This window comes from Elgaria multicarinata, chromosome 6 (genome assembly GCF_023053635.1).
Source record: "Elgaria multicarinata webbii isolate HBS135686 ecotype San Diego chromosome 6, rElgMul1.1.pri, whole genome shotgun sequence".
Classification (NCBI taxonomy): Eukaryota; Metazoa; Chordata; class Lepidosauria; order Squamata; family Anguidae; genus Elgaria; species Elgaria multicarinata.
Genome location: NC_086176.1, coordinates 73,185,362 through 73,206,996, shown reverse-complemented (window position 1 = coordinate 73,206,996; position 21,635 = coordinate 73,185,362). Strand labels below are relative to the sequence as shown.

The 21,635-nt window shown below is 41.2% G+C and overlaps 1 protein-coding gene across 1 annotated transcript in view; it reads right to left on the bottom strand.

Moving 5' to 3' along the window:
* Positions 1-1,149: 1,149 nt before the first annotated feature.
* The window catches only part of LIX1 (limb and CNS expressed 1), a 46,849-nt gene continuing 26,363 nt past the window's right edge, over positions 1,150-21,635 (bottom strand). Inside the window, exons 3-6 of the mRNA XM_063128614.1 lie at positions 11,211-11,351; positions 5,907-6,002; positions 3,416-3,493; positions 1,150-2,022 (exon numbers count right to left, since the gene is read on the bottom strand). Coding sequence (XP_062984684.1) covers positions 1,738-2,022; positions 3,416-3,493; positions 5,907-6,002; positions 11,211-11,351 — 600 coding nt within the window. The 3' untranslated portion in view covers positions 1,150-1,737. The remainder of the gene's footprint in view (positions 2,023-3,415; positions 3,494-5,906; positions 6,003-11,210; positions 11,352-21,635) is intronic.

The window sequence follows — 21,635 nt, the reverse complement described above, 5'->3', positions numbered from 1 at the left end:
TCCTGTATCTTTAACAGTTGTCTAGAAAAGGGAATTTCAGCAGGTGTCATTTGTATGCATGCAGCACTGGGTGAAATTCCCTCTTAATTGTAACAGTTAAACTGCAGCAGCCCTGCCCTCTTGACCAGATACAAAAAAAGGCAGGGCTCCTGCAGCTTTAACTGTTGTGATGAAGAGGGAATTTCACCATGCTTACAAATGACACCTGCTAGAAACAGGAGCCCTGTCCTCCTTTCCATATGGTCACCCTAGAAGCATTATTTGCTTTAAAGTCGCCTATAGAGAGATGTGAACTGTTATGATAGATCTTTGTGTTCATATACGGCACATGAAATGCTCACAATATGCATCTTTTTAAAAAAGGTTTCAGAATAGTTTATTTTACAGAATTATTGCCCAACTTCAACATCTGAGTGTGATCAAATAAGATACAGAAGATAATAAAAAACAACAACAACCAGTGTGTGATGTTTTTAACTCCAAACCCATGTTTGATTCAAATTCCCAATATTGTACTTCTAAGTAGGTAAGAACTGTTACTTTACTATCGAAGTCGTATGACAAGCCATTCACTACAACAGCGGTGAATAGAATGTAAGTCAGGATCTATTATCTCTCTGGATGATTTGTAGTAAACCAGCAAGGGTCACCAACTCACCATTGTTTAACAATAGCTATATTTTAGGTCTAAGTTAGACTGATAGAATGCTGATCTGTAATAAATCAGATGCAAATTTATATTTGTGCATGAACGGCTCGTTGGGATGGGGATTCAGACTTAGTTCTCCTTAGAGCAGATCCACTGAAATCGAGAGAATTTACCTTAGTCATGAATAACTTAAGTCCCATTTATTTCAGTGAGTCTACGCCAAGTATGACTAAGTCTGGATCCACCCTAATGCTCAGTTGGTAATTGGCTTTGCCCATGGATTTGTTGCCTTGGTACATTATTTGCCGAGTTAGGAAATTAGATAGAAGTCCAACCTAGCTTCACCTGTCTCATTTTTGTTTCACTTCTCATATAAACAAGAAAAATCTCTAACCAGGTTTTTCTATAGCTAGGCATGTTGTTCTATAATTGTCAGGACTCAAGCGATTCTTTAGGAAGAATGTCCATCTTGGTCATTTTCCTCCAAGTATGATTACTAGTATTCTGTTTTCCTTTCAATGATTTCACTACCTTTTGCCTAAAAGCATATGGCTGCCTCTTTAGTCACTACTACGAATAATGAAGAAAACTATAAACTGGCAATGTTTGCTTATTGCAGGTATACATCACTCCTTCTTCTTATACACCTCTGACATGAATGAATGAATGAATTCAACTGATGTAGTAAACCATTCTGTCAACCTTATTTTGATTATATAAAAGACAACGCCTTAGCTGTTACATGATTGTTGCTGTTTTTAAAGAAGTTGTCAACCTAAGCTATATTTTTATATATATAAAAATATTTTAAAATATTTTGGTCACACAGAATTTCACATTGTGTAAGGGCAGCTGAAGATTTCCCATGCAGTGAAAGGGGAGGCATGAGTGGGCCATGCTTCCTCTCCACGCTTCCTGTGAACCTTGCAGATGAGATGCGAGCGCTCCACATGCCCCTGGAACACATGGGGGAAATTTGAGCCTTCCTGCTTTGTATGTTACACAATATGTTTAAAGTAAACAGTTACTTCATGTTGATCTGAACAATCAAAGTTTAACACATGACAGCCCGGTCAAGCAAACTTGCCCTAGTGATAGCCACTTAGGGCTAGACTCATACGATCGTCGTTCAAAGAGGTGGCAGCAGGATCGCTGTACAGCTGACTCAATGCTAAACCCAGTATCTCTTTTTTTTCTTTGTAAAACCGTAGTTCTTGTCCAGCTTTCCTAGTTTCTTCCAGCTCTCTAAGTGCCACTTGTAGCTCTTGTGAAATAATGCCTGGAGTTTCTTGCTCCTTCATAAGCCAGTCCAGAGCCATGTGACTTCTCATCCTTTCATCTAAGTTGTACTGGGAATAGTAGGAAATCACCTCCTGTTTCCCACACCAAAAGAATTAAAAGTTAGTAATGAAATATAACCAGTGCCTTCGGAAATCCAACATACTCCAAAATAATGGGTTAGGGTTTCGTTTTGGAAGATTATTTTTTGCCAATTGATGTGGACATTTCAGAACAGGTTCCGGAAACTTGTTTGATCATGAAGGCCACAGTAGAAACATTTCCAAACATAAACTGCAATAGAATGTCATTGAACCAATGCTAGTTGTATAGGAGCTCTGATGTACTCAAATGAGGACTTGCCCATTTGCTGTTGGGAATGAACGGAAGTACTCTCAATATCAAAAATTTGGTTTTGTTATCCTGTACCTTGTTCTATTACTGCCATCAAATGTTGATCCTAATTTCAGCAACCATTAGCTCTAGGTCTTTCATTGGTTCTCTTTGATTTAATTGGGCCGTGCCCTTGTGAAGTGTGCTATGGGATGGTCTACACACACAATGCCAATCACGTTAAATTTTTTTGGCAAACTTTCATATTTCAGAGTTAACAGAAAAGTAATGATATTATGATATAACTAAATATGCAGACCTGAACATTTAAATCAACACGGATGGTATAACTTTGCAGTTTTAAAACATGCCAAGGTTGCACTTGCTCATTAATATTTTGTTCCTTTGCAGAGTAGCAGCTTTCATGACGTTGTAACCTATACAATTGTACACTGTCATTAACAAACGAACTTAATTTGCGGACATACTTAAGTAAAGGAAATGTCTTAGACTCAATGTCAATTACTAAACAACAGGATTTTGAGCGGAGAGATCTGTTCAAATTAGGGCTGTACGAATTTTGTTAAATCTGTTCCATCTGTGTTTCGTGGATTGTCAGGCATCTTTCGTTCCATTGTCTGCTCACTGATGGAACTGGATTTCTTTTAAGGGATGCATGAGAATTTCATTCCATTTGCACAAGTGGGCATTAGCGCAAGTGCAAATTTGTGCAAATCCCCCTCCCCCAAGTTTTTCTTTAAAAAACAGTCCATGTGACTCGGAAAAAGCCGCTCTGCTACAGGATCTGCAGGTTGGGTTCATAGAAATCAAAACTCACTGAGGACTTCTATGAAAACCCTAGTTCACACTTAAATATTGCCCATTAATGTGATGGCTAACTTTGGCTGGATCGTGTCTATAGAATAGAAGGAACATACTGAGCCGAGATGCAGCAAGTTTAGCTTTTCTTATTTTAAGTTAGGGCTGGGCAACTTGTGGCCCTCCTGGTATTTTGGCCTACAGCTCCCATGATCCCTCCCCATTGGTTATGCTCACTGGGGCTGGTGGGAGTTGTAGGCCAAACCATCTAGAGGGTCACCAGTTGCACTAAATAACTGGTGCACTATTAGTAGTGTATTTTACACGAACACTTACTTGCCGAGAACACTTCGTTTCGCGTAGAGCTTTGAGGCTTCCATTCCAATGCAGCAGCTGAAAGACTATCATCAGTTCCTAGAGAACAAAAAAAAACCCAACCAATGGCTACTGACTGAACTGCTTTAAAGCAGAATCTTTCTTTTCAAAATTTTTAAAAAATAGTGGGAATTTTTTGTATAATTTGGTTAGATCCACCCGTAAAGGCACCACAGAAGGAATGTTTTATAGGGGAACTAAATCTACATATATTCTTCCAATTGCACCAGAGCTAGTGTAATTGCCCACTCTCCTCTGTCTTATTTTTTTATTTAGTATTACTCTTCAAACATAGCCAGTGTGAGCTATTATCAATTCTTTTTGTATTATTCTTAAAGCCTGCAAAGCTATACACACTTAGTTGGGAGTAAGTCCCATTGAACTCAATAAGGCTCACTTCTGAAGCCCGGTTCAGGCATTTGCCTGAATGCATGAGGGCTTAAAGTGGGTAGAATGTTGGGGCCATGCATGCTGGCCCCGCCCCCTGCATATCTGGGTGCACTGGCCCCGCCCCCTCAGAGTTCAACACTCCTAACAACCAGGAACCCCCACAAGGCAGGAGCTGCAATCACATGGAGAGTTCTACTCATGCTCAAGCAAACATGAGTGGAGTTCCCATTCAGATCTTGCTGATTCAACATGGAAAGGTCTGAGCTGAGAGAAGTGAGCCAATACACCTGGACACGTAGAGGGCAGGGCCAGTGTGCACAGCCCTGACTCTCTACACACTATACGCCCTCACACATTCAGGTGAATACCTGAACAGGACTTTCTGGTGTTCCCAGAAAGTGCTTTTATTGTGCAACCCCCCCTGCTTTGTTCACAGAATTTTACAGTGGGCACAATAATGTCATCCTCAATTTGTAGCCCTCCAATGCACAATGCCTTTTGATGTATAGTGTTAGGAGCCCACCCATCTGAAAGCATCCAAAGTTTCATTTATTTATTTTTAAGTGAATGCTTTTACAAGTGAAGTGGAACCAAGTCTGGCTCTCCCTAGATCACATTGACTTTCACAAAAACCTTTTCGCCACTCCTAAATTTGCCAAAATAACAGCAGTTATTAACTAGATATTCTAAAACTGTTCTGTCCCAATTATTTTAAAACCATTCTAATTAGTTTATCATTGCCCATGTGCTTTAATTTTAAAATTGTGGAGCAATACTTGTGACCTCAGAATTAATAATAAAAATCAAGCTCTTCTTTAGTTTACTATGGAAACATCAAGTTTACAAAGTGTTATGGAAACACCTGCCACAAATGATTACATGCATGCTTTCATTGTTATCTTGGGCCAGTGAGAGTTGAAAGGATAAAGAAAGATGGAAGATTTCATCCTACTAGGAATTTAGATACTGTTTTCATGGTGCTCAGATTAAATGGGTCTTAGATACATGGGAATGGGTTCCATGTTCCACTTCGTGAACATTCAGAGTTGCAGACATTTTGTCATTTATCCTAGAAAGGCAGTCTTGTCTCAGCATGGATATTCTACTCTTTTAACACTAGGCAAAGTTCATGGTCTGCCTTTCATCAGACCCAAGAAAAACAACCATAAAAAACACTGTCCAGGACATATTTTAAAATCTGTCCAATGAACAAGTTTCCTTTACAAGTATCACTGGTATAGCCATACTTGTAGAGGAAACTTGTTCATTGGACAGATTTTAAAATATGACCTGGATAGTGTTTTTGGAACATCAAGAACTATTAGTTTAGATTGCTTATTTTTTCCAGTGCCCGTTAAAATCACTGTAGGGATGAATAAAAGGCCACTTCTCAGCAGCTGGAATCTAATCTGGAAAATACTATACAAGGGGAAAATGTCAAATCACAATCATTAACAATACTGCGGTGGGGGGGGGGAAAGTATGCATATGTTTGCCTACACAACCACAAGCCTTATTTAGTTAGTTTTAAAGTGCGTGTTTCAATGTTGAAGAACTGAAAAATTTCAAGTGCTGCTTTTCTGTCTTACCTGATTTGCGTAAGTGGTGTTGAAAGAAATGGTAAGACATACAAAATAAAAATTATATATAGAACCAACTGAGGCAGTGATCCTAAACACACCTACTAGGGCCTAACGAGAGAGTAGAACCCTTTAACACAGTAACGCTAACTTCAAAATGTACATGTATAGGATTACGCTTGAAAGTCTTTACAATACTGGCCAATCTAAATTGATTGCATCCAGGATCTGCCTTCCTTGAAAGGAAGGACTCTTTTCATAGAAGGTCCCTCTTGCCTGATTTTTGGGGACCCGCTCCCCCCAGCAACATAGATCACTCCCTACAGCAGGGCCTCCTGACTCTCTGTGTGGCATTTTCAGGGGGCTGGAGGGGCTGCTATAGGAAAGAGGGCGGGAAGTCCATTTCCACCAGAGCAGCTGATCAAGCTTAAACCAGGATCCAACCTAATATATGTAAATTGAATGCGGTGCATGCAAATTACCTGAAATTCCAGCATTGTTTTCCCCACGTTTGATTGTAGCATATAATGGTAGGCTCCAATACTAGTACTTGGGTCATCTGCATCATTTAAAGTACCCTTGCACAGAAAAACAACAACAAAGCTTTCAGAATTATATAAATACATTTTTAGGTAGAAAAAAAAGTTAAAACCATTTTCACATCCTCAGGTTACACAGAGTTTCGGCTATGGGGTGGTATATAAATGTAACAAATAAATAAATAAATAAATATGGACCAGTGACAACAAAATCCTGCCCATTTGATGCCCACTCTGCTCATCACCACCCGGAAACGGACACAGCTATCCACAGATTTTTTTTAAAAAAAGCTACAGAGCAGGTTTTAAAATGTAGGCACAGCTAGTTTTAAGCCTTGGGTATTTCTAAGTGCACCTTCTTAACATAAAATGAGAGTTTCTGAAACTTCCACATCCTCCTTCAGTGATACTGAAACAGGATTTCTACTATAAATAGGTAACAAGGGTGGTTTTGACTGGTACAAGTCAGTGGCAGGTCTAGTTTCAGTTTGTCCTCTATTTCCTATCAAACAAGAGACTCTGCTTGGTGTCTCTGTTGTCTTAAGCCAACTCACACAGCTACTTACTTACTTAATAGATTTATACCCAAATTTTTGACTGGAGTCTTCAAAGCAGGTCACAACATTGATTAAATGCAATGGACACTATTAAAAGCTCTACCTTTAAAACAAAACCAGCCAAGCAGGAGTGGATATCTGGTGTTCCCTTTGCCTGCATCTCTCTCTCTCTCTCTCTCTCTCTCTCTCTCTCTCTCTCCCCCCTCTCTTTTTCTTGAATTCTATCCTGACTAGGTGGCATGAAGACCAGATGAACTGGACTCCAACACAACACTCACAACACTCTGGGTCACATTAGGGAAGGCAGGAGTCACATCAGGACCTTGGATAGCACACTACAGGAGGTGTGGCCGCAGCATTCTCTCAATAGGAGCTGTTGTCCCAGCAAAGGACTGCAGTCAACTGAGGCTTTAAGTAGGCAGGCAGAGCTGGTCTTTCACTCCTGCTGGATGTTCACTCTGGTTCTGAATTGGCCAGTGTATGTTTTTGCAGTCTCATGCTCCTGCATGACTAAGGAACAGGAGAAGTTGCAAGGGAGTCATCCTTAAAGTCAGAAGTCATGTTCTGGGGCCAGGAAGGTACAGAAGAAGGAGCCACGGGCTCCCGCTGAAGTGGAGTGAGCCAAGAGTCTTCTGAATCTGAGTCCTCCTTGGGGTAATGTAGAGTCCAGGGGGACATGACACATTCCTTCCCCAGGGTAGTTGGTATATAATGACCTTGTGGTTGTGAGTGGGGATGGTCCAATTGGGACAGGAGTAGATAAAGTCTTTGAAGCCAGCCAGCCTGCCTCCCCTCTCTCCCCCCTTTTGAGGTTGAAATGCAATACAAAGTGCCTTTTGTCTTGGTGTGTAGAGCTTAGCATCTGTCCAATTCCACGTTTGACTGGGGGTGTGTGTCAAAGAAGAACTCACACCCACCGAGATCCTGTTAATCTTTTGGGAGGCATTTCCTATATGTGTGGAGTCTGTATCTTAAGTTTCTGGAGTATATAATATTGCACACTCTCCTTAAGTGGATCATGGCACTAGCGTAACTCTGGGGGGATCTGCACGTTGCTCCCAGAGCGCTTCTATGCAACCCCAGAGCACCCCGAAAACAATAGTCTGACTTCCCTGTAAAAGAAACGAGGAAGAGCCGTCCATGCCGCCGCCACCGATGACGACGAGGAGAGCTCTCCGCCGGAGAGGAGAGCTCGGCAAAAGAAGGCGGGTTAGAGAGCTTCTTCCGCTCTTCACCCCGCCTTCTTTTGCCGAGCTCTCCTCTCCGGCAGAGAGCTCTCCTCATCGTCATCGGCGGCAGCGGCATGGACGGCTCTTCCTCGTTTCTTTTACAGGGAAGTCAGACTATCGTTTTCAGGGTGCTCTGGGGTTGCATAGAAGCGCTCTGGGAGTGACGTGCAGATCCCCCCACAGTCACTTACAGGTGGAAGGATAGTAGTTTGACTCTAGATTTTTACACAAGGTCTTGTTTCTTTCTTTGTTTTTGTTTTAATTTTGGGGACAATCTGTTGGTGAAATACTTCCAATCCTTTTTATAACCTTTCATGTTCTGAAGAAGCTATGCAGAGCTGAACACAACACTGTACACAAGACAGTTCCTTTAGCAGAACTGCCAGCAAATTTATGGCTTTTGAAATGCAGTAACATTAACACACTGCTGCTGAAATATTTATGCTGGCTTTTAAATATCCCTGAGGACATCAGCCCTAAATTCTGCAATTTTAAGCTTTTGCCTTAGAAAAAATTTCCATAAAAAATGATGAATTGCATTAAAGGAACCTTCTTTTTTCGAAATCACATCTAAATAAATCATGGCCCATTTCCCAAAACGTATACATGGTATTGTTCCTCAAAAAGGGACATGAGACTTGTAAAGAAGTTTGAGAAGAAAGGGTTCCTTTCATCCACAGACCAGATATACACCAGGCCTTCCCCTCTGCTCTGCAAATACATTTAAATTATAAGCACTCCCACATCCCCTGAATCTCATAACTGAGACATTCAATGGAAGAGGAACAATTTCAAATTATCCATCTCACCAGAGGGCCACTTTCCTTAACCCTCTTCCCCAGCCATTTCAAATCTTTCCCCTTCTTATCAGCAATTCCTTCTGCAGGGATGGGAGGATTTCATTACGTCTTCTGGAGGCTGCTGGAGCACATGTCTCTAACTGAGCCAGCATTTTTTAAACTTCTATGAATTTTGTTGTCTTTTTCATTGGATTAGCCACTGTGCTTCTACTGAACAAGGATTTCCACCCCCCTCTCCCCTGCTACCAATGATGGAAAAATATTGAATCTCAGCAACTTGTTAGAAGCTGTAACACACTTGAAATAAGATTATTTATTTTTACCTATCCCAAACACCTAATCCACTTGGACACATTTTCACCATGATAATGGGTATGGTGGTGACATCACTCTAATTACTCATTTTGGTGATATTTTATTTGTAACTCAAAGAGAGGGGAATTCTGGCTATCAGCCTAAGGAATTATATAACCTGAGCCCAGAGGCATATGGCAATACACACATGTGCTCTCTGTAAATCATTGAGTTAATTACACATAGGATTTAATGGCCTCTTAGGCATTTTTAAAATAAAATAAAATAAAATGTTATCTTCCAAATCTAGTTCATACATGCAAACTTAAGGAATTGAAAACCTAGGCTGAGATTTATAAAGCATTATGGCAGTTTCTTATAAGCTTTTAACTGAGTACATTAATTATGGACTATTTGCAGACCAATCCCAAGGCTGTGAATATACTTAGCTTTTAATAAATCAATAACATGGATGAGGTGCTAAAAGTACATTTCCCCCAGTACTTTAACTTGCAAGTACATGGTGCTTATGTATCTATATAAGTATATATGTAACTTTGCATATATCTATATCTATATCTATATATCTTGTTCAAAGTAGGTATAGTGTGCCTAGGGATCTTTAACTGTTTGTCAATGCAGCCATCTCCATGATGGAACACAGTAGCTGTTGACAATGCACACCACCACCAAACCAACACACACACACACACAACTTGCAGCTAACCTCAAATGCAGATGTTAGTAGCCTGATTTGGTTTCGGTATATTTAGTGACAAAAGCTCCTGCCAATGCATTTCCTTGCCAGAGGCAGTAATGTAGTAAAGAATAAAGGACTGAAATGGAGATGCAGGGACCCGAACTGAAGGGCTGGGATACTTTACAGTGCTGGTTTAGCCTTGGGGCCATTACTGGCTTTCCTGATATTTTATAATTCATTTCAAGAATGTATGCATTCCTCGGGGGAAACGGCAGGATGTAACTAGGCTTTTCTGATCATTTATCTTAATAACATTACTCTTAATTGATACACTAATGTACGTATGAGAGGAGGTGGAGTGTTCTGAATATTTTCTTCTATTGGGCCAATGTCGTATTGGTGGGTGAGGCAATGTTTCTAGTTTCAGGCTGGGAAAGATGAGCTATGGGTAAGCAATACATACAATGAGATACCTTTTCTTTGATATACTGAGTACAAAATGGCCAAGGCACATGGGCGATCCAGATGTGCCCTGGTTGGCTACTTGATTCCCACTTCTGCTGAACCCTCCATAGAGCCTGGTTAGGCTATTAGGTCCCAGTGAAATTGTATCCAACATGTTTCCCTATTGGAATTCCTCACCCTGGATCTGCTACCCAACTTTGTTCTGGAGAGGGGAGTAATTGTTGGCATTTGTATTGGCAGGGCTTGTCACTTTCTTGTGACATTGATGGGATTATTTGGTTTTGCTGCCTCCTGTTAAAAAGGTGGTTAGCAGAGAAAAACAAAAGGCAGAATAGAATAAGCATTTACAAGACCCACATCCACACAAGACTATCTCAGTAAAAAAGGAGACCACACCCTTCTTTGGGGAAGCAAAGAAAACAATTTTACTCACAATAGCTTTGCATATAAATGTAGATACAGTGTAGGGTTTCCAAAAGGGTGTTGTTTGGAGCATTTTGTGCTCCATAACACAGGCATGAGCGAGAGAGCAAACATGTTCTCCCCACAATTATTATTATTATTTATTTATATAGCACCATGGGGGCAGTCAGAGAGGCATTGGGGAGGGGAGGGGAGGGGAGAGAAGGAAGGGGAAGAGTGGAGCAAGCTATAGAGATTCTAACGCTAGCTATGCCCAAATTCCCATGCATTAACTAGCTAACTGCAACACTGCTCCCTTCCTGTAGTTTGCAGATGAGGTTGCAGTATTCCCAACAAGCATAGTGATAGCTGATTATTAAAATCATTCTCTAACGAGTGAGCTCTCACAGCCTGAACCTATCTACAGCAGGGCCCGAAATATTTTAAACTGTGACAGTAGTCATTCATGTTAAGTAGAATGTTTCCAGCTAACAGATGTTTGGAAGAAGGCTTGATCTCCTGGCTGCTGCTGATATTGCTTTGACGTGCCTTGTAGGGTGAGAGCAATCCAGATTACCCACTTTTAAAAGTTTAGCCTTCACCCCACAATCAACGCAGTTGGCTCCACATGCAAAGGGGGTGAGGGTCGAAAGGGTCCCATTAATCACAATGGCAGAAACTTATCAATGGAGATACTGTTACGAGGAATCTTTCATGAATCACTTCCTTCCTTGTCTGCAGTTTTACCATAAACGCAGCTGATGACAAATTCCATACACAGAACTATGGCGGATGCTTACGCTGGTTGAAGAGACGGCTTCCTGAACGCTCTCCATAATAAATTCCTTTGTGATCCTGCGACAAGGCAACTCATTGAAGAGAGAATTGATCAATGCCACTTTGGCTGCATCTCGTCTGGCTTCTGCCCTGCTCAGGCAGCACTGAAACATAAATAAAATGTTGTAAGAGCTTTGGAAAAGACATTTCCCTCCTTATGGGGTGAGCAGGACAATCTGGAATATTTATACCATTGTTCCGTAGGGGGGAGTAATCATGAACTGGATGCTACCATGTAGCTGTCAGCTTTCAACCCTTTTTGATGTTATAAGCACCAACATTCTGGTTCCACTGAAATTCATGTGGAACCCATTTTGTTTTGTACAGGCTCAGATTATCTCCCAGACAATCATACAGCCACCAAAGGTACCCCAAGGGGCAGCTGAAATGATCATGGTGCTGGAGCACCTTCCTAATGAGAAAAGTATTAGCTTGATTTACTGTTCTAATTACTATGATTATTCTCTTATTTCTGTTTTGAGAACTCCTTTCCCCCTTCATATGTTTTAATGTGATTTTAAGGTTGTAAGCCTCTAGGCAGGGTATCACTGTTTTATTTGTATATTTTGTACAACACCAAGTACATTGTTGGTGCTATATAAATAAATAAATACATAAATAATAAAGGTGCTCCAGATGTATTGGGCTACAACTTGCACTCCAAGACATCTGGAGGGCACCAAGTTGGGGAAGGCTGTGCTAGCTTGCTTGTGGCTTTTAGTTCTAGACAAAAATGACTGAGAGAACACAATAAGAGGTTTATAAAATTGTGCTTGTGGCTGACAAAATAGGCAGATGTTATTTTTTCTGCCTCTCCCATAATACTTGGAAGTCAGGGTCACCCTCAATGACATTCACAGACAATAGATTCAGGACAGACAAAAGAAAGTGCATATTGTGTAATTGATTTATGGAATTTAGTGCTGCCAGATGTGGTGATATCATTGAACTATGATGGCTTTAAAAGATGATTAGGGCAATGTCAGAGAATAGGACTATGAATGGCTGCTAGCTATCATAGCTAAATAGAATAGAAGCCATTTGCCCAGGTCCAAAAGCCATGCCATTGGCTGGGTTTGCACATAACACTAGTGGCCCCTTCTCTGGAGGTCAGGCAGGCGCCAACAGTAGGCTGCCTCCGGCGCCTCCTGAAAACAACTCTGTTTCAAGAAGCCTTCATCAACTGACTAGCTACTGATTTTCTGGTTCCTTTGTTTTAAATTGAACAATTTAATTTGCTTTTTAAATCTTCTTTCTTTTATTGTTTATACCTATGTTCACTGCTATGGAATCTGTTTTAGATATTGAGTGTTATGTTAATATTGTAAATAAATAAATAAATAACATTAACCCATCGTATGGATTGTTGAATTCTGGGTTGACAGGTTGTGCAAATCCAGCTACACTAACAAACCCAGAAATAGAAACCATGGTTTGTTGTTGTGTTGTGAACTCTGGGTTGTTTAAACCATGGGTTGTCATTATATATGAACCCAGAAATGTGGGCTGTTCATGGGTTGTTCCACCAGGCTATAGAGGCAGCAGGCAAAAGTGGTAAAACAAAAACAAAAACTAGCCACTCTGCATTTCCAGAAAGGCATTTGGAATATGAGTAGGGAGCAGGTGAAGGAGGAGGGAAACAAACAACCCTGGGATTGAGTAAACAAACTGTGGTTTGTTGAATAGTCTGCCAAACCCTGTGTAGGGAAACAAACCAATGGTTAAATACATCATGGGTTAGTGTTATGTGTGAAACAGATTACTGAATACTAGTTGCTGGGGAGCAACAGTGGGGGAGGCGCTTGTGTGCCCTCATTGTGGGCTTCCCAAAAGCATTTAGTTGATTACTGGCCCACTATGAATTATGGGCAATAGGGTGCTAGAATAGATGGTGTGATCCAGCAGAGGTCTTCTGTTCTTAAATGCTGTTAAACATTAATGGTATTGGCTGTTATAATCTAGCCTGAGGCCAGTGCCCTCCAGATGTGTTTGTCTGCAACTCCCAGCTATGCTGAATGGGGAATGATGGAGGCTTGAATACATCTGGAGATGCCTGGGTTAGGGAAGGCTGTTATAACCCCCAGCATATTTGCTTGAAGAAGAAAAAATATTCTTGAGAGGAAACTACGATTTTATTTTCCCTGGAAGCAAACATTTTGCTGTAAATCTATTTTGAAAAATTCACCTATACCTGCTCCTCCTGCTATGAAAACACCTGAACAATCTGTGAGCAATTTCATCCCCCCTTTTTTATAACCTTGCTGAGTTGCCTATGTCAACATATCTCACCATGCTCTTTTATTCATCTTAACCTTCTCTTGCGGGTTACATGAATGTTTACTTTCTCAAATTCCAAGACAAAATTCAGTCTTGTGTGCTTTTAATAATAAACGTTATAATAGAAACCAATCCAAATAATTTGGATTTAAACCATCTTTGTGAAGACTAAGTCCAGTAAAAGAGAGAGATAAAAGAAACTATTTATTTTAAGTAAGACCAGCAAAGTAGCAGATCAAAGAAGCTGCATACGTTTAAAAGCAAATGGCAAATCTTTGCAGACTAAGAGATTTACACATCAAGAATAATTCCTACTCTTTTCTGAAAGTAATTGGAGACACAAAAGCTTAACCAAATTGAGAATTATAATTTAGGTCCTTGACATATGACATTCTCCTGTAACCTTTTAAAATTAATCTCCCTCCCTCACCATATAAATAGTTTTCTTCATTTTGTGAGAACACTGCTGATTGAAAGTCATGTGAATTGGGCTCTGAACAGTTTTCTTAAAATCTCAGTCCTTTAATTTTTGTTTTTTTGAGGGCAAAGGTGTCTGCAAGGACTGTTCAATACAAGTCCAAGAAAAAGTACTGAAGTATTCCTCAGTGAAAAGAACAATGAAGTATTGAATGTGAACACAAAAGCGTAGCCTCCCCCTTGAATTAACGGTCATGCTCTGTGCTGGGTTAAACCCCCTTGCTGTAGGCAGGGAAGAAAAGTTGGGAGGTCTACATGATGTAATGCTTCCTTGTGTAGTGAATATTTTCCTCACACAGCAGCATAGCTAATTTTCCTGTGCTTCTTTAACTGAAATAGTAAGTGTTAAACCAGAGTGCTCCAGTAGCCACAGACATTCCTATAAATACATTGAACTCGCCCCTCTTTCCATCCATTTCAATGGAGGGGGAGCCAGAAGACATCAAAGTGGACACTTGGGGCTCTAAATCAGGTCAATGGGACCACAATCTAGCAGCTAAGTACAGGCACTGGCCATGTGGTGGGAGGGGATGAGTACAGTCCTAGTTCAGCTGCAAACTCATTGGCATGCGAGGAAAAATGAGTCTAAAATGCAGAAGACCCAATTCTTCACTCCTTGGATAGCTCCTTTAGAGTTCTGACTGAAACCCAGAGTAGATTCACTGCCCCACTGACATCAGAGCCACCAGCCTTCACTGTACTGACATAAACAATGCCTCCAGAATGCTTAGGAATGCCAAGGGAAGGGCTGTGGTTCAGTGGTAAGAGCATCTGCTTTGCATACAAAAGGTCCCAAGTTCAATCTGTGGCATCTCCAGGAAGGACTAGAAAAACTTCTTCCTGAAACCCCAAAGAACCGTTGCCAGTCATTGTCAACAATACTTGCTCTGATTCAGTCCAGGAGCTCCATTAGATGGGGAGATCAAGCTGGCCTACTGTTGCTTCTCAGTTTCCGCTTTTGTTGCTCGATACTGCCTCTTTCTCTCAGGGAGACGAAAGAGGAAGTAAAAAGGTGCACGTGGCCCATCCAGGGGTTGTCTTTACTGCACTGCTTCTCCTGCACAGAGCAGGAGACAGCGGCAACTTCCATCTTTAAAAATAATATGGGCTTACTGGGGGCTTTTTTTTGTTGCACGAAGAAGGCTAGAAGGAGCAGGAGGCAGATGACAAGCTCCATCACACCACCAATTTATTGCACACTCACCAGGCCTGGTATGCAGTTTTTCAGCTCGGTACTCACACAACGTCGTCCACCTCCTGCACTCATTTTGCCTCTTTTCCTCCATGTTTGTTTTGTTTTTGGAGTGGTTAAAGTCTGGATAATTTTCCCTACCTATGAAATAAATGCGCTCCTCCCTTCCATGTATTGTTGTCATTGTGTTCTATCCAACCATCCTGTTGTTTGTTAGGGGCGTGTGTGTGTCTAAGAGCAGTCTTGCTAACAAACGAGGAGGACGAGGCTGTACTCCACTCAACTGTGAAGGGGGAGGGAGAGAGGTGTCATTTAACTCTATGTCCTTACTCCTGAGTAAGCATTTTCACCTTAAAAGGAATGTGGAATGCAGAGCCTGCAGCTCCCTCATTTTTAAAGCCAAAGAGATCAAAATTGGCACAGTGATAGCTCTTAAGGAGGGCTTTCAGCATGGTTTGTCTCTTGATTTTTTATGAATTTTTAAATTTCCCCCATTAAACCCATTTTCCTCGTAGTCCACAAGTGCGAATGATCAATGTTCCTTTGATCATGCAAAGCTGTGCATCTCCAAGTTCATAAAATAGAGATCTGCTGGTTCCCTTACCCAAAAGTAAGTCCCATTGATTTCAACTGCACTTACATCCAAGTCATACTAAAATCAGATGCATACTTACCTTTGAGTAAACCCCATTGAACAGAGAGAGACTGATTTCTGAGTAAACAGAAGTAAGCCCTCAGAAGTAAGCATAGGGTTGCAGAGCACTTCTCTCCAGTTTGCTGTTTTAGACTTAAAAAAAAAGCTTCTGAGTGACCACACTATTAAAAGTCAGTTCTATATTTATAAAAAATCAAGAGATAAACCAATATGATTCAAACTTGGCATGCTAAAAGCCCTCCTTCAGAGCTATCACTGTGCCAATGTTGAGCTCTTTATCTTTAAAACTTATGCAGACATAAGCATATTTTAATTTCCATTTTAAAAATTCCTTAAAATCAAGGGATGACCCAATCTGATTCAAACTTGGAGTGGCTAAATCCCTGCTTAAGAGCTATCACCATGCCACATTTAATCTCTTTATCTTTAAAACCTACCCAGATGTAAGCATTTTGGTTACCTTGGAGCAAAGGAGGGGACCTGGCCACCTTTACAAAAGAAATTAAAATGATTGTTCATCTGCCCACCCTTTGAAACAAGGAAAACAAACCTTCACTCCTTCTCCCCTGTAAACCTTTCCCAAGGGGCGGGACTTGAAATTTCACTGGCATAGTAGTGCTTCAGGAGAAAAAGATACATGAGCTGAAAGAGCCCAACAAGGCACAGACATGAAAGTGCCCCAGTGCTTGACTCGCTAAGGAAACAGAGGGGGGAACCATGGATAAAAACTGGGTAAAAAAAGTAGGTGTGATGGAGCCCAACATGCCCAGTAATAAGCGTGCAATAAAACCCTCATCTGATGATGCCCTAAAGCATTTTCCAGTCCTCCTCTGCCAACATTCCAATGTGCCCCAGAATTGCCAGACTGTCCCTTTATATGTCAAGCTTCCCCAAGTGCCTGAATTGGCTTGACTCTGGAGAAAAGTGGGATCACTTTGTGGCACTGTGTGCCATTAGGGAGAAATGGAGGGGAAAACCAAAGCTTATAATTTTTGCAAGGAGCGATGGAATACAAAAGACCACAAAAGTTAACTAGTTAGTGCAGAAGCTATTGTGGGAGTAGATTTGGCAGCAGATTCCTCACCCCACCCCCCGCACACACTTAAATACATAAACATTGAGTAAACAAGCACTGTAAGCATCTATTTTCTGATTTAGAATGTCTATTTCCCCTCTCTTTCCCTGAGAAACAGTTCTCTCTGCCTACTTTAAAGTAGTTCCATCCACAGGAAGAGAGAGAGAGAGAAGAGGGGGGGGGGGGTTTGCGGAAAGGGACGAAACAGGATAAATGCATTGTGATTGAAATAACACCCCCACCCCCACAGAAATTATCATCCATCTACACACCCTATTTTGTCCCAGAAAAAAGATGGTAGCCAAAATACTCTGAAGACTGTTTTCCTGTGAAGTTTCAGCATATCCCATGTGTAATTCAGAGCTGTTGTTTAAGGAATCATTTTGGTGAAAAAACCTGCTGACAGGGTTACCACAGATAAAGGGGGAGTCTACACCAGCCATTTATTGCAGGATTGTATCACAGTCATCACCAACAGGGCACATCATATTCACCTGCTCATGTGGTGATCTTGGCTCCAAGTCTCAGTTTTCCCAGAATATCCCTGACTGCTTTTGTTGAGGTTTTTCTGGCTCTCTTCCGTCCATTCCAAAGACTGTTTGCAGTGTGTTCCCTCCCTTTGTGAAGTCATTGCTTTTCACTGCTAGTTCTGGGCTCAGCGAACAGCCAATCAGTTGTGAGGGGTGTGTGCATGGGTATCAGAGGTGTGCAGGAGTGGACCTGTCTGCCATTTCCGACACATGTTTTGGATGGGTATCAGTATGTTTTACCTTCTGAGTTGTTGTTTTTTAAATACAAACATATCTCTATGCAGGAGCACATATTCAACAGAGTTCCTACCCCCCCCCCATGTGTTGCTGCTTGTCTGCACTCATGCGCATTCCTCACGAGTCATTAAAAAGCAACTCTGCCCCGTAGCCACCTCATCTGCCCAGCATCCACCACTTCTGCTGATCCACATGCACAAGTGGCATAACAGGGCACACATGGTCCCACAACGGCACTCCTGAAATTGCGGTACACATCAGTGCTGTGAACTCTGTGAGTGCCGATCGCAGAAGCAGGGAACATTCGGAAGCATCCCTCTTCCATGCCCAAATGCCTGCCGGTATAAATTAGCTCAAAGCTTCCAGTGATTTCCCACCTTTGGACTAGTGCTGCACAGGAATTCTAAAGACTGCAAAGCTGCACCCAGATCCTGTCCTTCTCCGTGAGCCCCTGCCAAAAGAAGTGAGGCAGGTGGCTACCAGGAGGAGGGCCTTCTCTGCTGTGGCACCCCGGCTGTGGAATGAGCTCCCTAAGGAGGTTCGCTTGGCACCTACATTATATGCTTTTAGACGCCAGGTGAAGACCTTTTTATTCTCCCAACATTTTAACAATCTATACATTTTAAATAACATGGTTTTAAATTTGTAATTTTGCATTGCTGCTGTTTTTATCTGGTTGAGCTTTTATATTGTATTTTATATTATGGTTTTATACTGTTGTTTTATACTTTGAATGGTTTTAATTTTTGTGAACCGCCCAGAGAGCTCCGGCTATTGGGCGGTATAGGAATGTAATAACTAAATAAATAAATAAAAATCTATATTTGGAGAAGAATTAATGGATGAATACAGAACGTGCTGCATAGTAAATGCATTATTTTCACAATTCCCCTTAAAACTGCCAACACTCTGGATACTGCAGATGTTTGAGATAACTCCACCGGCTCCACTCCCTGCTCCTGCCCTACATGCTTACAGCTGAGTTCAACATTACTCTTAGACCACTGGAATGTTTGTTTGGGTTGGATCCAGACGTAGAGTAGACCTACTGAAAACAATGGGACTTCGTTAGTCATGACCAAATTATGTCCAAATGATTTCAATGGCCAAAGGTGCTATGCTTGTTTAGACAGACAAAATCCAAAGATCCATTAGTCCATCTACCTCAGTAGCATCCACTCTAATTGGCAGCAGTTCTCCAGGATTTCAGACAGGGATTTTCCCCGTCCCAATGGGACCTTTTGCATGTGGTCCAGCACTGAGCTATGACTCTTCCCCACTAGCTGAGTACTAAACCCTTCCCTAAACCATGCTTTTTCAGGGACACTAGCATAATACGCTCTGGGTCCCATGTTATTTCGCAACACCCAGGAGACTGTGAGCATCTCAACATTAAGGAAAAAATCCGCCCCTTATCAGCCTTTCCCCACCCAGGCCCTTTCCGCCTTCACTACAGGCTCTTTCAGACACCACCACATGATTTGTAATTGAAACTTTCCCCTCTGGCTAATGTTTCATAAAGCTCAATGAAACAGCACCATCTAGTGGCAGAATTAATCTCGCAATTATTTTAGATACTGGATTATCTCTGGGGATCTTGGGGTTAAGCGAGATTTCTGGGAGAAGGTGTGAGAGACATCCTGGAGGTTGAGAGCATCATGTAATGGCCCTGCAAATGTCCATAAGTGGCCAATCATGAGTGTGCAATAAATCACTCATGTAGAGAAGGTCTCCCCCCCACCCACAGAATTGTAGACCTGTTAGGGAGTCCTGTTTCCTTGACACGCACTGAGACAGCTGCAGTTTCCTGGTAGCTATTTCCTTGATCAAAGCAAAATATTTAGCAACCACTGTAATCGTGTGAATAGGATACTGGGGCTGCATCTGTAGACATCCTGCATCACATACTGATGTCCTTCACGTTAAAGTGCATCACTGCTAGAAGATTTGGAATGTATTTGGATGATCTGAAAAGAGTCTCCAAAACCAAGGATTGAACAACATGGGCAGATAGTGTAGTTAAGCAATCCCCCAAATCCTTTTAGCTGAATGAAACTGTAGAGTATGTGGTCTGAGTGCTGTAATTTAAAGACCTTATTTATTTTAATCCTTGAAGCAGTTTAAGTATGGAATTTTGAGATTAAAGAAAGGGCATTTAAAATATCACTGGATGGAAACAGAAGGCAGAGACTTGCGGGGACAACTGCATGCCTTCTAATAGCCAAGGATGTGGTTTCAGGAAGTTACCTAAGGCTACAATGAAGGAGATGAAAACCATATGCTCATATACTTTAGGTGATGATTCTCCATGCCCAGTGAAATAAAGATCTCAGTAAATCACAATAAACTTGGGTAATGAAATTAGGCTCTTGCCAGTTCAGAAATAAATAATGGCTGTCTATATTAGAAAGCCTATTATATATCTCAGAGGTTTGCAGAACTTTATTTTAAGGAGTTAAAAGTCTTTAGTTCAAACATTGATTCAATGCTGTTTCCTTTTGCAATTATGGATGAATCTTCAGAAGGCTGGGTGGGTTAGGCAAGCAAAACTGAGCAGTTTGGAAGTGTGGGTGGATGTGTGGGGAGAAGGAAAACATTAGCTCAGGTAATGTTAATAATATTATAAATCTTCATGCTTCTTTAATTCATATGCTTTAGCAATGCCCAGTATTTCCCCCCTTTTGGGAGGAGGTCAAAATAAGGATAAACTTTGTACTGAAACAGTCTTTAATATGGAACGATGTCCATGTCCTCCTAAACTACCTACCAGTTTTTTGGAAACTAACACATAGTCAGAGTCCTTATGACAGCTAAAACACTTATATTATCATGTTGAAAGGACAAATGCTCACCTCCCATAATGCAATGGATTGAGGACTTAACAACGTTATCAACATTTGAACGGGTGTTCTATTGACGCGACTTGCAAGTGGATAAACATATGGCCATAGGGTCTGCTTTTCTTGAAACCTATGCATAACTCTCTCTCCCCCCACACTTTTTTTTAATGAATGGTATACCAGATGGGAAAATGATAATATTCCTATATACTAGGATATACTTAGCAGTTTCTGCTGTGTTGCATACCTGACATGTACCTAATTAAAAGAATAGGCTAAGGCTGTGTTCCCTGGCCTCTCTCATGGAATTTTACACAGGGTCCAGATAATGTCATCTTTCATTGGCAACCCTCCCATCTTTTCCCACTACATCTTCCATCCTTTTTTCTAACAACAACAATTTAAAAAGGTTAAGGAAGATATGCCATGCGATTGGTAATGCTACAATCCCTCCATCTGAAGGCAGGATATCCAGATAAGAAGCGGCTTACAATGGAAATTAGTATTTTAACAGCACAAGGAGATAAATAGCAAGAAATGTTTAGGGGGAAAATGGGAATAATTTCTTATTTGAATGGATTTCTAAACATTCCTCCTGCTTGAACAGCTTTCTTCTTTATCTGCATGCAATTATAAGAAATTCTATGAGGATAACAAATAATAAGTTAATAAGCAAAGAAATGGATAACAGGATAATAAACAATAGGCGAAGAAATATGTGGTGTAGTGGCTAAAGTGTTGGTCTGGGAGTCGGGAGATATGGGTTCTAGTCCCCACTTGGCCACGGAAACCCACTGGGTGACTTTGGGCCAGTCACAGACTCTCAGCCCAGCCTGCCTCACAGGGTTGTTGTTGTGAGGATAAAATGGAGTGGACGAAGGTTATGTATGCCGCCTTGGGTTCCTCAGAGGAAAAAAGGCAGGATATCAATGCAACAATAAAAATAAATAGAAGTGGTTTGGAGCACTTCTTATTTTTTTGAAATCCAGTAGCTTCCTTCTATTTGATAAAATCGTGAATGCAAAACATTTGTTTGTGGTTGGGGTGGGTGGGTAGCTTTCTTTTCCCTGAATCCCACCTGACCTGTTTACCCCTAGTTTTTCCC